This window comes from Carcharodon carcharias, chromosome 10 (genome assembly GCF_017639515.1).
Source record: "Carcharodon carcharias isolate sCarCar2 chromosome 10, sCarCar2.pri, whole genome shotgun sequence".
In the NCBI taxonomy this organism is placed as follows: domain Eukaryota; kingdom Metazoa; phylum Chordata; class Chondrichthyes; order Lamniformes; family Lamnidae; genus Carcharodon; species Carcharodon carcharias.
In genome coordinates, this window is record NC_054476.1 from 18,963,577 (window position 1) to 18,981,965 (window position 18,389).

An 18,389-nucleotide genomic window follows, 5' to 3' on the forward strand; every position below is an offset into this window, starting at 1 on the left:
TATCTGGCTTCACCTGCTCCACCCCCATTAAACAGTATAAATTTCACCCTAAAAACTCATGGCTGTTTCTGAATGGGCAGTGAAATTATCTGAAATCCCTCTCCGCTAATAAATACGCCAGCCGCTCTGGTAAAATAAAAGTGCAGGGAGAGAGAAATCGAGGTAAACATTGGTATACCAACATCAACGATTTCAGAACCACTCTGCGCACGCTCTAGGTACAGAGCTGTGGGTGCAGGCTAAAGGGCCCACTTCCTCATGTGAGGTTGCTCTTTTTCCATAATGCCCGTGTCCACCAATCAGCTCTCCAAATCCGAGCTCAGATTGTGACAATGATGTTGATTCAGGGAACAGAAATTCACTGGAGTAAAAATTCATATGTGCAGAAACTACAGTCTGCTTTACATCTGCAGGCACTTTGATGAGTAATGGAAAAATATGCTCCACACTCTCTAGTTCAATTGGCTGAAAGGGCTCAGGGATAAAAAAAGAACATCCAGTCCCATTTCTCTTCTGGGACCCAAATCTAACAGCTTCATATTTTTCTACAAACTGTACGATCTGTCAAATTCCCTTCACAGTCATTGTTCAATTGGGTGGCAACGTGTTTCCAGAGATGAAAAAAAACCAATTCTTTATAAGTTGGCTTGTTTTTGCAGCAGCAAAATCCCTTACTTCTCAAATCCACATCCACCTTACCAATTCTCTTAATTATTTTTATCTTTAACCTCTGAATCCTTTCAAATTATTTTTGTAATTTACAGTGAAAACATCCACTGTAAAATGAATGATCTACTTCATTACAATAGTGACTAACGTTACCAAGTTGTACTATATAGAATATTAATTCCTAATGTCACCTTATATATATTTGAAAAGAACATTTTGTGTTAAACAAACGCACTAGCCTACAGCAGCTACTAAGTTGCATTTGTGAAGGCCACAAGCCATTTTATGGAGACACACGGAGCTCTCAGAGACAGTGACTGACATGAGCCCCAGACAGAGGTCGCGTGACCCACCTCTTGGGTATAAAATATTTTGGATTTCAACTAACAGACAGAGACGATCACAGCGCCAGTAGGGGCAACAGCTTATGCCCCCGCACCCCCACCACCCCAGAAATCTCTCTCAATACAGTCCTGTTTGCGGTTTTGAAAATCCACCATAAGGCCTCACTGCTCCAAACCGAGAGTTCTTAACAGAGGATTCCAACTCAACATCACTGCCTTCAAGAGAAAAGAGTATCAACCAGCCATGACTGCAGAACGACTCCTTCAGTGAGAAACCTGAGTACCAGCAGCCACCATGGGAAGTGATTCTCTAACTGTGAACAAGCATTTGCACAATTGGTGAATAAATTTTCTGACTTTACCTTTTTTTTTTTCTTTGGCCAAGTTTTAACATCGGATACTTTGTAAAGTTTTATTTCATTTTGAGCAATCCTGGGGAATGTGTTTTTGCATTAGTGGGAAGTTGGATATATTCGTACATTCTAAAACCTTTTGTAAAAGATTTCTGTATCTGTACCTGAGTGAGTTTTAGCGATAAAACCAACTCCTTACTTGTTAACTCAAGGAATCTGGCGGGCTTAATTCTTACACTGAGTTGTACACAGTTAAGTACAAATTGAATTAGCAACATCAAGCAACTCAGGAGCAGGACAAAGAGAGGAGTCAGCTCACCCCTCCTAACCTGGTCGTAGGTTCCTATCTAACATGAGACTTCAAAAGTAATTAAGTATCCATAAAGCACTTTGAAGTATCCTAACATTATGAAAGGTGATATATAAATGCAAATCTTTTTTCTTTCATTAACTTTGTAGCATCAGTTTGAGTTTGGTCCTGCAATTACTATCACTGATGTCATGAGAATCTGGTGATCTATATAAAAAAACCTAGGTTATTCATGTAATGTTTGGCATTACAAAGAACTGGCATTTAATTTTTTCACAAGGGTGACTAGAATGACAATTTTTTTTGAAAACATACCATCTTAAGAATGATAATTAAATACATTCCATGTGGAAGGGAAGAAAAAGAAGACTAAGTTTGCCTTTAAATAGCAACCGGAGAGGCCCCACTTTGTTCCACAACAAATCACAGCTACTTTTTGAAGTACAATCGCTATTGTTTTGCAAGAAAATGCTGCAGCCAATTCGTGCACAGCAAATTCCTACAAACAGCACATAAATAAAGTTATCAATTAATCTATTTTTAGCAGCGCTGGGTGAGGGAAGAATACTGGTCAGAGCTTCCTGCTCTTTCACAAGTTAAACCCTGGAATCTTTCATGTCCATCTGAGCCAGCAGATGGATTCTCGGTTTAACATCACATCTGAAAGAAGGTACTTTCAACACTTGTGCACTCCTTCAGTACTGCAGCAAAGTGTCAGCTCAAGTCCATAGTTTGCAGTTGAACCCACAACGTTCTGAATGGGATGGCAATAGTGTTACCAACTCAACCAAACCAATGTCAAGAACAAAAATATTTTATAGGAATTCAGAATGTAACGATCTTCGTCTTGTTCAGCGTCTAACATGCAACATGTCAGAAATAAAACATTGGAGATTAAACGGATCAATTGGTATTCCTATCTAACGCAGCAAAAAATCTCAGTAGGAAAAAAACTGCAATTAAACTGCTTTAAAAAGACATAATTTCCATTTTAATATTTACTCTTTATATATACAAACTTATATAAATTTCGGACATGTGACTTGAAATTGATTTTCCTGCACTCACTCATGTTTCCACAATGTTCATTCAATAATGCGTCGTGACTGACAGGTATTATGGTAGAAACATACTAGGTACTTACTGCGATTAAGATTTGGGCACTGTATTATATATCCATTAGGGATCAAGATGATTTTGACATCTTGCAAAATGCCCTAAAAAAAAAACACACACAGAATAGGGGGAAATGAGCATAAATCACAGTGTGACACAAATTTAGAACATTAGTATTCATGTGGCTGGAATCACTCACAAATGGCTGGAACAATTTCTGACAGAGAGAACAGTCAGACTCTTCAGGAATACGTTTTACTTCACAGCATGACGTCTATGCCAGCCATGGTGTGCTTGGTTAAGTCAAACAACGGCGATTAGATGCTCCAACCTCATGGAAAGCCTTCGTCCAGTTTTAAAATAAAAAAAACCATAACCTTAGTGCTCATTGTAAGATTCCATATTATAACTTCCTTTATTAATGGCAGGGTCTCTCTACCAAATTTCAATCAGATTTGGGACACTCACATTTCATAACAAAGCCAAAGTGCAATCATTATGTCAAATGCACAATGAAAATTCAATAATGTTAATGATTCATTCACTAATTGAGAATCTTTTACAGACCTATTCATTCACAAAACAAAAGTGGGCAAGTCAAATACTTTTACTATGGATAAAATTAATATCAGCAGTTATCAATCAAGTTTGTGGAGATTATTCCAGGTATTTTTTTTTCATTCATTCATGGGATGTGGGCATCACTGACTAGGCCAGCATTTATTGTCCACCCCTCGTTGCCCTTGCTCAGAGGGCTTTTCTTTTTCAAGAGTCACACGTAGACCGGACCAGGTAAGGACAGCAGGTTTCCTTCCCTAAAGGAAACCAGTTGGGTGTTTACAACAATCAGCAATGGTTGTATAGTCATCAGAAGCTGGCTGAGGAGCAGATGGAGAAGCTGCACGTCTCCTTCAATGAGGAGGATGCTGACAGGAATGAGGGTGAGGGGGGTCCTCAGTGGTGACTATGATGGCGATGAGGCTCTCACACTGGCTAGATGAGACAGGTGCACTCAGGAGGCCCTCATAGCTGCCAGATTGGTGGAGGATGATGACAACATGCAGTGAAGTGTCCCCGTAGATCCTCACATCACAGTTGTGAGCATTTGACTCCAGTCTGCCTTATCTCAGCGCTAATACCCTCTGTGAGAATGCTCCTGTCATGGAGATGCAGTGGAGGCCCTAATAGTCAATCAATCGCAGGAGGATTATGACAACATATAGTGAGGACCACTCCACATATCTTCACATGGCCTCTTAGAATATCTGACCTGAGTAGCCGAGGGCAGATCGCTTGTGCTCCATGATCAGGGCCATCTCAGAGATGCAGCCATGAAACTTTAGACACATCTGATGCTGTGTCCGCCTTCAGCACCTCAGCCCTTCAGAAGCTGGTGCGCAGCATCACTGGTCTCAGATGCTGGTGTCATGAGGGCCAGCCCCACCTTAAAGCTGCTGAGAGCACACAGAGTATGAGAGAACTCTGTGGCACCTGCGCACTACATTATGGCAGCAATGACCAGCACTGCCAAGATGCAGACATCAGTAACGTTTCCAGGGAGTGTGAGGCTGGACCATGACTGTGGTCTGAAGCCGCGCAGAGCACAGGGAAGAGGCCCTGGACTGGGACACCTGCCTTTATCTTGTGCAGAAAGGTTTCATATCTGAGTGACAAGAACACCACTCATCAGAACAAGGAGCCGTAGGCAGGGAGACATTCTTGGGAGTTTATTGACAATAGTGAACATTATGTACAAGTGATTAACACCCGTGTCCAGGCTGTGCAATTCATTCTCCTAAATTGCTCTCAGCAATCGTTGCTGCTGCTGCAGTTGGGAGTAGGGAGAGTTGGGTGTTGGCTGCTGCTGTGTGCTGTTGCTGGCTGCTCCTCCTGTTGGATTTCCAGTCTGCCGTATTCCTGTGGATACTGTGGGATTCCGACTGTGGCTCCTGTTTTGCTGCTGTCTTCTGGCTGCTGCTCCTCCTGTTGGATTTCCACACTGCGGTAATCCTGTAGCTGTTCCTGAAGCTGTGTTGGGATAACCTGCTGCTGGTATTCCATCCTGCTATTGCAGGGCAGGGTGGGGCCTTGTGAGGCCTACTAAGGCCTGAAGAGCCTGGGCCTGGGAGCGGGAGTTCGAGGAGAGTCGAGGACTCTACTACAGCCAGAGGGGGAAGGACTGCTTCTGTGCCGGAGGTGAGTGCCTGAGGGAAAAAATATAGACTCGACTTCAACTGCTTGGTTGCCTGAAGAGCGAAAGAGGGAGGGCTGCGAAACTCCACTCTGCCCTCCCTTTCCTGGCCTGGGTTGGCTAGCGCTGCCCAGAGCCAGTTGTGCCCAAGGACTTTTGTCATCTGTTCCTGAACTGTGCCTGGGCAGTGCTCCTCCCCCGCAGCCAAAGATCGAAACAAACCCCCCCACCCCCCCCCAACGTCTGGAAACATCGAGGCGTTTGTCAATCTGTCCTCTCTCCCTCCCCTTTGCTCCGGGCGATCCTATTTTACCTGTATCGGGGTGGGTGTAGCCCTCTCTGATGGCTGCACCATCTTCGCCGGTGGAGGGGCCCACTCAGACCACCTATGCAGGGGCGGTGGCCTCTGCGGCCCCTGCATCTCCCACTGCCCCTTCACCATTTAAATTGCTGACCCGTCAGCTTGGGGTGAAGTGTTGCACCCGCCCCCACAATGACCATCGAGGCCTGCGTTCAGGGGGTGGGGTGGGGTCGTCAGCCCCTCGGCCATCGTCGCGGCCTGGAAAACGTACGGGAGGGCCGTGTTCCTCCTAAAGGCCGAGCGGGCGAGGCACCTCGCCCTCGATAAAGGGCTCACGGCGGGCGGGACGTTCCTGGTGGTGGACCCTCTGGAGGCCATCGCCCTGAGGCTCATACGATCTATTGCTCCCCGATGAGCTCCTCCTCCCTCATCTTCATCACCTGAGGGAAGGTGAAGTCGGAGGTAGCCCTGATCCCGTTCGGCCTAAATGACCCCTCGCCACGTGTATTCCTTCCGGCGCCAGGTTTTTGTGCCCGGCCTGGGAGGAGTGCATAGAGGTGGGGGGGGGGGGGGGGGGGGGGGGGGGGGGGGGTGCTTTGATATTACCCCTGGGGTGGGGCACGTGAGGGAGAACTGCCCTAGCCTCCAAGGCCGCCAACACCACCCAGGCGGCCGCAGCTGGCACCGCCGTTCCTCTCCCCCCCCCCCCGTCACCACTCCGTCTCCCTCCCTGCAAGGGGAGGTTCCGCCGGCAGCCATCGCCATCACTGTAAGAAGGCGCGGAGGAAGGCCCACCACCTGGGGGCAGCCCCCAAGACCCCTCAAAACCACCCTGACATCCATCCGGGCCCCTAGAGACATCGGCTCTGGGGGGTTGGGGGTTGGGGGGGGGAGGGGGGGGGGGACGACACGATAACATCTGGTCCCGACGCTGCTTCCGCGCGTACTCCCTGGCCCATGTGTGCCTCGGCGCCATGTGCTGGGTCCGGCAGCGTCCCCAAGCCGGTTGTCTCTTTAAAAAAAAGGTGGACTTGCCTAAACCCCAGTGGGCCTCGCAAGATGGAGGTCTCCCCAGCCCCCACCTACCCCGGAAGAGACGTTGCCCCTCGGAGGGGGAGGATGTTCTGACTGATGAGGTTGGATGTGTCCCCTCCCCCTGGTGAAGAGATGGTGGCATCTCCACCACACAAGTCCTTGCTCTGCCCTCTGGGGAGGGAGCCCAAACCCAGACCCCCCATTACCTCTGTTACCCCTGTTCCAGCGCTACAGTCCCCTGAGCAGAGCCCCTCAGGGGTCTGTGAAGATACTACACTGGTGGTGGTGCCCCACCCTAACCCACCTTATCCCCCAAGATGTCATCTGGCCCACCAGGGGACTGCGGCACTCCGTTCTTGGCCCCTCTCACTAGGTCATTGGGTGGCAGTGGTGAAGAAGGCCTCCCTCCCAACATTCAGCGCCGGGCGCCACTGTCTTAGGTCCGGTGCTTTTTCCGGACTCACCAGGCGACCCGGTACCGAGGGGGAGCAGGGCTCTGAGCCTCTGCCGCCCTCTGACCCCAATCCCCAAGAGGAGACCAGAGAGGACCCCTCTGCCCTTGATCCTGGGGGTGGGATCGAGGTGGAGGTGGAGCCGACTGGCAGCTCTGGACCAGCCCCTGTACTCAATACGGGGGAGGGGTTAGAAACCGGAGGCGACGACCTGGAGGAGGACGGAGTTTCGGTGGTGAGCACTGGGGACGACTTAAAGTCGTTGTCGGGTGAGCCGGTGGGTACCCTGGTGCCCCCACCCCCCACCGATTCTCCCCTCATCCCTGTTGGGGAACTCCAGGACTTTTTAAGCGAGTAATCGCAGTCAATGAGACAGTATCCAGTGGCGTTCATTTCCGCTGGTGTTCTGGTCCACCCGCGAGGCCCTAAAGACCCCCCGAGTTGGACAGGAACGCCCAGCGGAGGGTCCATACGTTTCTCGCTGGGCTCCTGAAGGAGAGGGAGACTTCAAAAAAGTCCTCTACTTCTTTTATTAAGGTGAAGGTAGCACATACTTCTGAAAATGAGGACGACCATAGCCAGTCTCAACATCCAGGGCAGCAGGGACGCACAGCACAGGTTCCAGAACTTCTCGGTCCTGCGGGATAGGAAGTATGCGTTGTGCTTCCTGCCGGAAACCCAGACCGTTCTGGGAGGCAAAGCCACGTGGCTCCTGGAGTGGCGAGGGGGGGTCTACATGAGTCACCCAGCCTTCAATTCTGGCAGGATGGCTATCTTGTTGGCCCCACATTTTCAGCTGGAGATCTTGGGGGTGAAGGAGCTGGTGCCAGGCCGGTTGCTGCACCTTACTGTGCGTCTGGGGGGGGTGCGATGCTTCACTGTGTGAATGTGTACGCTCCCCTGGGCGCGCAGCAACAAGCGAGCTTCTTTCAGGAAGTGTCCACTCATCTGGGCTCCATCGATGCTGGCGAGTGCATTGTCCTCGGAGGGGATTTCAACTGCACCCTCAAGGCCCGGGACCGTCTCAGTGCCCAGCACCGCACGCTAGGTGTGAGTATGTTGTGGGACCTGGTCGGGCCCTTGGACTTGGTGGACGTCTGGCGACATCTCCATCCCGACTCCTGCGTTTTCACTTTCGTGTCACCTGGAGTCGGAACGTCCAGACTAGACCTGCGTTCTGTCGGCTTCTATACAGCAGGTTCCATGCACGGACCACCGTCTGGTGTGGGCGGAGCTCGCTCCGTTCTGCGCTTGGACGGGGTCCCCGAACTCTCACTTTAACAACCCGCTGCTGGAGGACGAGCGGTTCCTGGACTCGTTCCGTCGTTTCTGGGTCGGCTGGAGGAGGAAGCGGGGAGGCTTCCCCTCCTTGAGGCTCTGGTGGGACGTGGGCAAGAATCACGTCCGCGTCTTCTGTCAGGGGTAAGCGAGGGGGGTCGACAAAGAGGTGGAAATCCAGGGTCGAGGAGTTGGAGAAGGAGGTGCTGAACCTGGAGGCACGTCTCCGTCAGCCCGACACGGACCCGGCCCTGCGGTCAGTGTACGATGAGAAGAAGGGCGCGCGGCGGGACCAGCAACTCGCTGGGTCCTGGGGTGTGTACATGAGGTCATGGATCTGTTTCCTCAAGGACCTGGACCACGGCTCCCGCTTCTTCTACTCGCTGGAAAAAAGGCACGGCGTCTGTCAGCAGCTCCTCACACTGCTGGCCAATAACGGATCCCTTGTCTCGGACCCGGAGGGTATCAGGGCCATCGCCCGAGATTACTATACTGCCCTGTTCTCTCTGGATCCGTCCAGCGAGGACGCTCGCAGAGTTTTGTGGGAGGACCTGCCGCAGGTCAGTCCGGAGGGCGCCGGAAAGCTTGACTGGGGGAGCTGACCGGCACCCTCGACAGCCTCTCCAGGGGCAAGTCCCCAGGTCTGGACGGGCTGACTGTGGAGTTCTTCAGGGCATTCCGGGACATCTTGGGGAGCAACTAGGCAGAAGTCCTGGGTGGGGGGGGGGGGGGAGGTATGATTACCCTGCTGCCTAAGAAAGGGGATCTCCACCTTCTTAAAAACTAGCGCCCGATCTCCCTCCTCAGCACAGATCATAAAATCTTTGCAAAGGCCTTGTCTTCTCGCCTTGGCACCGTGCTGGACCACATGATCCACCTTGACCAGTCCTACACTGTCCTTAGGCCGTACCATCTTTGACAATATTCATCTGGTCTGTCGAGCGCCTTCCTGTCTCTTGACCAGGAGAAGGCGTTCAACAGGGTGGATCACGAATATTTATTCGGGATTCTGCAAGCATTCGGGTTCGGGACGCATTTCGTCACCTGAATCCGACTTCTGTACACCGCCGCGGAGTGTCTAGTGAAGGTTAACGGGTCCCTGACGGCGCCCCTTCGCTTTGGGAGAGGGGTATGTCAGGGCTGCCCCCTGTCTGGCCAATTGTCTTCTATCTGCGTGGAGCCTTTCCTGCGCCTCTTGCAGAGGAGGTTGTCGGGATTGGTTCTGCGCAGGCCGGACATCGGGTGGTCCTTTCGGTTTATGCCGATGACGTGCTCCTCATGTTTGGTGACCCAGCTGACCTGCGGAGGATGCGTGAATGACTCTGCTGCGTCTTCTGCCAGGATCGACTGGGGCAAGTGTTCTGGGCTCCTGGTCGGTCCGTGGCAGATGGATCCCCTACCCGAGGAGCTTAGGCCTGTCGCCTGGAGCAGGACCAGCCTCCTCTACCTGGGGGTCCATCTCTGCCTTGCTGAGGAATCCTGGTCTGCGGCGCTGGTCAGGACTGCTCTGAGTGCTGTCTTAACGGGGTCGAGTTCTGGTCATAAACCAGCTGATCGCCGCCATGTTGTGGTCCCAGCTTTGACCCCTCCCCCGGACTTTGTCACAAAAATCCAGAGAATGCTCATCGACTTCTTCTGGGACAAAAGGCTGCACTGGGTCACTACCGAGTATCTGAGTATCTCCCGCCTAGAGAGGGCGGTCAGGCGCTGGTGTGCCTACACACCCAGGTGGTGACCTTCTGCCTTCAAACCCTGCAGCGATACCTTTACATTGATCCCCTTCTGAGATGGTGTGCCCTGGCGATGTATTTCTTCCGCCCTGAATTATGACGTGCAGCTCCTGTTTATAGACCTGATGGACCTTCATGGCACCTTGCAAGCGTTGCCTGTCTTTTACCAGGACCTGATCAAAGTCTGGAACATGGTCGCCTCACAACGCAACTCTCCCCTGTCAGGAGTAGCGGCTATCGTCAGAGAGCCGCTGCTCGGGAATTCGCCCCCTCTGTCCTTTTCAGTGGCTGGCGGAGAGGAGGGCTGTGGCTGCCAGGGTGACCAGGATCGGGGACGTGCTGGGTGGCGGAGGATTGGGCTGTATGCTCCCTCAGGTGTTGACGCATCACGCGTCCGTGGATGACCGGCTCGCAGCCAATGCCATTCAAGATCTAAGGACAGTCAAGCTCGGCCCCAACGTCATACTGGGCCTCGGGGTGGCGCAGGTGCGTGATGGTCTTCTGTCTGAGCATACCGCTGTTCGGACGGAATTCCACTTTGCCCCCAAGCCCTGAACCCTCCCTCGGGAACCAGTGCCCCGCAACTTGAGCCTCTCGGAAATGCCCTCCCTGTCCTTTAGCACAGCGTGGAGGGGTTTCCTGTACCGGCTGCTGCTGCACATCCTTCACTTCCTTGCCCTCGCCCGCTGACCGGACATGCCCTGGCATGCCTTGTTGCCGTCCGGCGGCAGAGATCCCATTGGGGGACCCTCTATGGAACTGTCCTCCCGCTTTCCATCGGGGACCTGGGGCAGAGGGTGTTGCACATGGTAGTCCCGTACAACCGTAGGATGTGTCAGTTCACGGACTCCCAAGATACCCGCACCTTTTGTGGCCTTGTGGAGTCCGTGGACCATGTATATGTATGGTGTTGTAGGCTGCACTCCCTTGTCAGTTATTTAAAGATAGGTGGGAAAGTAAGTTGCAATGAAGAAATAAGAAATTTTCAAATGGATATGGACAGGTTAGGTGAACGGGACAAAATTTGGCCGATGGAGTTCAACGTGGATAATTGTGAGGTTATCCATTTTGGTCGGAAGAATAAAAAGGCGACTTATCATTTAAATGGAGAGAAACTTCAGAATGCTTCAGTGTAGAGGTATCTGGGTGTCCTCGTGCATGAATCGCTGAAAGCTAGTATGCAGGTACAGCAGGTAATAAGGAAGGCAAATGAAATGTTGGAAGTGTTGTTGCAACTGTACAAGGCATTGGTGAGACCACACCTGGAGTACCATGCACAGTTTTGGTTCCCTTACTTGAGGAAGGATGTAGTTGCATTGGAGGCGGTTCAGAGGAGGTTCACTAGATTGATTCCAGAGATGCGGGGCTTGTCTTATGAGGAGAGATTGAGGAGTTTAGGCCTTTACTCATTAGAGTTTAGAAGGATGAGAGGAGATCTAATTAAGGTATATAAGATGCTAAAGGTGATAGACAAAGTAGACATGGAGAAGATGTTTCCCCTTGTGGGGCATTCTAGAATGAGAGGCCATAGTTTTAGGCTAAGGGGTGATAGATTTAAATCAGAGATGAGGAGGAATTACTTTACTCAAAGGGTCATAAATCTGTGCAATTCACTACCTCAGAGTGCAGTGGATGCCGGGATACTGAATAAATTTAAGGAGGAGATAGACAGATTTTTAATTAGTAACAGGTTGGAAGGTTATGGGGAGAGGGCGGGAAATTGGAGTTGAGGCTGAAATGAGATCAGCCATGATCGTATTGAATGGCGGGGCAGGCTCAAGGGGCTGACTTGCCTACTCCTGCTCCTAGTTCTTATGTTCTTATGTTTTAAAGAACGTTTTATTGATGTTTTGTTTGCACTTCAGTCCCACGCTCCAGATTTACGAGCACTCGGTGCGAAGAGGGGGGGAGGGCCAGGAGGGAGGAGGACCTCCTCATGCACCTGCTCCTGGTCAAGTTGGCCATTAACAGGTCCAGGCAGCGGGCAATCGAGGGTGTCATCTGACCCGATTGTCTGCCCCTCTTCCTTGGCTACGTTCACAGCTGGGTGTCCCTGGAGAGGGAGCACACAGAGTCTTGAGGCCTTCTGTGCAGACACTGCAGGGACTGGAGTGTGTTATTGACCCCCTTAATCACATTTTGGTTTGATGTTTCTAAGTTTCCTTTAAATTTTGTCTTTGGTTTCGCAGTTCCCTAATTTAGGGGCTGTGTTTATTTTGTCCCTCATTTTGTTAATTTAGTTTAATTGGTTGACTCCAAAAGAGTTAACTGTCCTAACCCTGCCGCTATGCTTGGTGCTCCCTGCAGAGGTGGAGGCAGCCTGCTGACTGTGACACCCTGTCTGTGATGATTTTGGCAGACATCCTCTGGAGAGGTGAGACTTGGAGGGCCCCGGCCTGCTTCCTGCTGCTGAGGTCACAGGAAGACGGGAGTTAGGTGGGCTGGTCACTCCCAGAGTCATCTGGGTGGATGGCCCCGGAGCGTGCATCTGCTGATCCCCCTCGCTATGGGTGCCCGAGGCCCGCTGGCTGACTCTGAGCGGAAGGGGTAGCTGGAGTGAGATCGACTGCCAGCACCCTTCTCATGTACAGACTGTTGGAGGCCAAATATGGCAACAACGATGGAAGTTCAGCCTGCCAGCAGTGCAGGAGTGACGTCCTGGACTATGGTCTCCATTGCAGCCACCATCCTGCCAGTGTTGACCTCGGCGTGTTGCAATGCCAGCGCTATCACCTCAGCCTGATGACGGACAGACTCCTCCATCGTACCTTGCAATCTGAGGAATGCAGCAGACATCCCTTCCTGATGTTCCCGAGCTTGCCTTTACAGCTCCGGCAACTGTGACATGACCGAGTCCAGAGGCTTGTCATCTGGCTCGGACTCAGCAATCTTCTGGCCTCAAGTAGTCCTCCAAGTGCCAGGGACCTGGGAAGTCCCTGCCTCACCTGCTGTGGATCAGAATGTGCAATGTGCTCACCAGATTGTGATCCCAAGTCTACTCTGAAGTGAGTCTCTCTGCGCCAGTGGAGGGTCTGAGTGAGTGCTGTAACGGGACTTCAGGGAGGGTGCCTTCAGATTCCTCTTCAGAGGTTTCTTTGGAACTTGCTTTGAGGCTCTGGGTTGTGGTAGAGAACAAACTGTTCAACAGGGAAGAAGGTTCCAGATGTTCACACCGGTAGACAATGGCTAGAGCATCTGTGCTGACTGGGATAGGCGGTTAAGCCCAGAGTTTTGCTCCTGGGTCAGGTGCGCAGAGCCAGGAGAATTCCTGGATCTGTGAACCCAATCTTTAAAAATGGCTGACCGCAGTTCTGATTTTTTTGTTCCGGGGAGGCGGGCTGGATTAGAAGTCAGGCCTACTGCTCCCCACAACAAGTGCGGAGGCTGCCGGGTGCAGAGGCAGAATAGGCAGAAGACCTGCCTCTGTGCCCTTGCACTTTGTGGAATTTAATTTAAAAAAGTAAAACAAAAAAGTCCTCCAGCCCTCACCCTTCATCCCCCCCAACACAATCCCCCTGCCCCATCCGTGCCAACCTATGCCACATCATACCCCCCACCCATCCCCCATGGATCCTCATACTCCCATGCCAACCCATGCCCCTCTACCCATCCCCCATGGCCCCTCAAATGGTCCATGCCAACCCATGTCCTTCTACTCATGCCCATGGTCCCTTATACCCACTATACCAACCCATGCTCCCCTACCCATTCTCATGGTCCCTCAAACCCCCTATGCCAACCCATCTCCCCAGCCCATCCTCATGGCTCTTTATAGCACCTCTACTAAATCTGTGCAAACTCATGCCAACACATTCCCCCCATCCACCACTCTTTGCCCTTACCCCCTCCATGCCAATTCATCTAGTATCCACCATGGACAAACCTCAGGAGCCATGGTGACATCAAATAAAGTTATGTACCTATTGATGACATCACTATTTTAACCAAAAAGAAATTCTCATTGATAAAGAAAACATTCAATACAAGGAAATACCTTCAACTAATCTCTTGTGAAAACAAATATTTCTCTTCTATAGCCACTTGGAAATGTCAATTAAACTGCTCACTGAACAGGCACCCTGCTGTGATAATATCAGATTGTATAATCAGCATAAATCCTATAATGATAACCCTCAGGATTATGTTATCAGACAGAATGAAATATCAAGCACTGATTTTTTTTAACTCCACATTTTTTCTGAAATTTAAAACCCCTGCAGAGTTAAATCTTTTGATAGCTTTGATAGCTCCAATGAGTTTTAATAGTTCTTTGACAACTTTGACAGTTATGTCTACATTTAACAATCCCAAAGGGTGGCTTACCAATTCCAAAGTGTGCCTTACCTCTCCCAAAGATGTCCTGGGATCCTATTCAAAGGGGTACCTTACCTATCCAAAGGGGGTAACCTGGCTATCTCAATGAGTCCACCAAGTGCAGGCCAACTCTTCCCTGGTCTAATCCGCACATGTTGATTCCACACTCTTGGCCTACCAAAATCCCACTTCAGTGGAGGCAGCTGCGGATGTAAATGGGCAGCTGTCTCCATAAAACATGCATGTATGACCCCTGGCCTGACTCCAGTCCCGCCCCTGCAAATATAGGAAATGCAGTGTTTCGGGGCAGGATTTAGGATTTTTGGCTATTTCACTATTTTTGCCATGATGGAGAGCCTCTGTCGTGGCAAAAATCTGGGCCTTAGTCTCCAAGTCTTGCAAGTAGATGTTTGGAATGTCAAGTTTTATTACTAGTTATACTTGAAACTGTCTATTTAATTCCAAGACAGAATAGAGTTGTGGGTCTAGAGGATAGCTAATTAGCATTTCTGCCTAGACACAAGGCTCATGTGTTTCACATTGTGAGTGAGATGGGCTTTGAGAGGAGAAGAAGCCCAAGACCCAACAGACCCAAGTTGAGCGAGTGTGAGAGAGTGGCAATGTGTGAAAGAGAGAGAGAGAGAACTGGAAATAGAGGTAGCTAGTCTTGCAGAGAAAATGCTGACCCTATTGATCACTACGCAGAACGTAGGTGGAGCTCATGCTCAGACTAAAGAAATAGAGTTCATGAGAATTTAAAGGAAGCTGGAAGATTCACATAAACTGGGCTAGAGAGAAGGAATCTCCAGTGTATCTCTAACAGTGAAAGTTAGTTCAGAGATTAGAAGTTACCAAGCTGGGAAAGGAAGAAAGGAAGCAGGCCATCGGGAGCGGAGAATAGCTATGGACTGGTTTCGAGAGAATAAAGAGTCCACTTAAGGGACAGAGCAAAGCATAACCATGGCATGGGTTTGTCAATCATGTTAAAAGCTAAATGAGGAATTTCTTGTCTGTAGTTTAGCCTATAAGTTGCCTACTGAATCATGTTTATACAGTGTTGCTTTTAGTTGTTTGTTACAGTAAAAGTCTTGAAACTTTGATGCATGATCCTTTCAGTCACTCACCAAATCAAATATCTTTTTTAAAGTTATCGGTCTCTGCAGAGATCGTAACAATTCCTAATTAAAGATGCTCAGGTTGGCACCTGTTTTAGGCAGCCATCCAGGACATCTGCAAAGTGAGGCCAAGGGGTTTAGTAGCAGGCCATCCTACTGCTAAACCGGTCAGCACAGGGGAAGCTGGAACATCAGATCTCAGCCCCAGACACAGAGCCTGCAGCTACAATTGAGAGCATGGGGTCCAATTCTCAAGAGCAGGGAGTCTTTGGGCTGAAATTTCCCCCTGTTGGTGCAAACACGTTTCCAATCGGCGCCCCTGATAGGAGGTGCGGCGCCATTTTGTGTGGGCGGGCTAATTAAGGCCCGCCCAGCATGACACCCGTACAGAAGCGCTATACGCTCCCTGTGCAGGTGGGGGGAATCCCAAAATCAAGAGTGCACTCTTTCGTGCATGCACACGCAAGAGCACACTCATCTCCCTGAGGCTAGTGCAGCCTCAGGGAGATCGGCTGCAAAATGTCAAAAACCTTAAAATAGAAAAATAAAATTTCCCTAACATGTCCCCTCATGACACATGAGTTGGGACATGCCCATAATTTTCAAAAAAATAAACTTTATTAAAATTTTAAAAAATCTACATGAAACCTCATCCCGCCCGTGGATGAGGCTTGTTGCTTTTTCTAGTTTGTGCCGGGGCTCCTGGCCTGCCCACCAACCTTAAGGTTGGACGGGCAGGTCCTTTAATTACATAATTGACTCTGGCAATGGCCTCAATTGGCCACTGACAGGTCGGCGGGCAGGCACCTGATTTCGCTGCGCCCCCGCCTTCTTGAAAATTTAAATGGGGTGCGGTGACATTGGGAGTTCTACCCGGCGTTACCATGTGTCATTTTACACGTCGGCGAGCAGGCCATGCCCTCGCTTGCTGACTCGTAAAATTCTGCCCTTTGCATGAGGGACAAGTTCAAACCAAGGCAAGAGGACAAGCTTGGGGGTGGTGTAATTCCTGCTCCTCCTGGCCCACAAGCAATGCTGTAAACGTACCTACTGTCTCCCAATAGCTGTTCGCACCTCAGCTATCAGGGTTCCCAAGGCCTAGAAAATCCAGTCGTCCAGGATTAATCTGCAAAACAGGCTAAATCTGAGGCTGCCAGCCTGATTGTAACATGCAAATGGGCAATCCACCTCCTGGGAGCCCACGCATTGCCCTGCCTCCATTCAACCCAAAATGTTTGTGATTTTTAAAGTTCTAACATCTCACCTTACCCCATCCCACCTGTTTTGGGTGGGGCAGGGGGACTAAAATTCACCTCATCATTTCAGAGTGTCAACCATTATGAAAGGATTTAACAATCTCATTACAGCAGGCTGTTATTGTATGACATTGATAACTATAAGCAGCTTGAGAAAGAGGGTCCAAGAGACTGGAAATGAAATAAGCTGTTAAGAACAACAGCTAGCGTAACAGCACAACGGAGTTCCCTTTTCGCCCCACTTCAATTGTTAAAAATGTCCTTCATGTTGATATATTGATTCGGGCAGCCATAAAATCATAGAATTGTTCATAGAGAAGACGACGCGCCATTTGGTCTATTGAGTTCATGCCACCTCTTTGCAGAATAATTCAGTCAGTCCCTTTTCCCAGCTTGAACCCCACAGTCCTGCAGGTTTATTTCCAAGGTTACCATGGGGGAGGGCATTAAATTCCACCTTAATCTATTGGTATCATTGTCGTCTTATGCTTCCATATACTCTCTTTACAGTGATACCTGTCAGCAAACTTGGAGATGTGGCTCTCCGTCACATCATCTAAGTTGTTATGACTAGTGAATAATTGAGGTGCCAACACAACAGATGATAATTTCAGCGATCCTGCTGGGCTGCGCTAAAATTCTCTGGCGTGTTCAAACAACAGACTTGATGCTCAAACTTGCCAAAGATGTGTCCCATTATGATCCTTTTGGAAGCGTTGGGCTGCAATTTACTTCTCCTCGGGCCTTGTTCTCTGCCTGAACTCCAGGACAAATTCTTGGCTCTCCAGCAGCCATTTCTGCAATCTCTTGGCCCTTCAAATAATGCTGGCACCATCAACTGCAACAAAGATGAAGGAGTCGTGGGAGCTGCCAAGCAACGAGCATTCGCATGGATAATTTTATTCATAGAATGATAACCCTTTCTATTCATGAATGGAGCCATCTGTATGGCCACAAGTGTTAAGCCTTGGAAATTTTGTCACACTTTTGAAGAAAACCCTCACCTTGTTGCTGAGTGCTTTCCTGTAGAAAACTGATGAAAACATTGGCCTTAGCAAGCAATGATCTGATGGAAGTTGGGCAGTGTGACAAAGATCTTTTGTCTGGATGGAACATGCAGCATAGAAATTCAACACAGCTACAGACCTGATTAAAAATAAACAGGAAAACAAAAATGCACAAAATGACTTTGCCTTTAATAATTGAACTAAGTACCTTCCCTGCAATATGACCCTATTAGCCAATGAAAATGACATTGTTTGGGCCAAACTCTGAGCACTGACACATGGAGGAAACCAAAGTTTTTAATTACAGTTGCATAAACTTGGCTTGCTTTCATGTATTTGTTATCATGAGCCCTGTTCTTCTGCAAAAAAGCTACCAGTTTTTGGCCTCGCTCTTTTCTATTTCCAAGACGATATTGGCTCTACTTCTTTGCTGTCTCTTCCTTCTCCAACAATACTGTTCCAATCTCCCGTGCTAATCACAGAACTCTTTCCACTCTCCTTTTCGATTACTTTTTCTCAATTCTATCATACATTTCATCAACCTCCTCATCTGGATGTTCGCTTGTGGGCATATCTACCTGAATGCTGATAATATCCACTGGCTGTGCCTTCAGTTTCACTAGCATCAGTTTATTTGACTTGCATCTCACTTCGCTCATATTTGGCAGCTCCTTTGCCCAGCATTACTGCTACTCCCTGTTCCTCTTCTGCTTCACCTCCTAAGAGGAGGTGTTGGTTTGGTGGTATTGTCACCAGCCTAGTAATCTGGGGTTAATCCTCTGGGGACCCAGGTTCAAATCCCACTCAAAGCAGATAGTGAAATTTGAATTAAAAGTCTAATAATGACCATGAATCCACTGCCATAAAAACTCATCCAGTTCACTTATGTGCTTGAGGAAAGGCAATGTGGTTGACTCT

General features: G+C 49.5%; 1 protein-coding gene across 6 annotated transcripts in view; it reads right to left on the reverse strand.

Moving 5' to 3' along the window:
• LOC121283444 (protein kinase C-binding protein NELL1-like) overlaps window positions 1-18,389 on the reverse strand; it is an 839,758-nt gene that overhangs the window by 750,356 nt on the left and 71,013 nt on the right. For 5 of the 6 annotated variants that reach the window (XM_041198019.1, XM_041198018.1, XM_041198023.1 and 2 more), the window contains exon 6: window positions 2,821-2,893. The exons of the other annotated variant lie outside the window; for it this stretch is intronic. In XM_041198019.1, coding sequence (XP_041053953.1) covers window positions 2,821-2,893 — 73 coding nt within the window. The remainder of the gene's footprint in view (window positions 1-2,820; window positions 2,894-18,389) is intronic. 6 annotated transcript variants of the gene reach the window in all.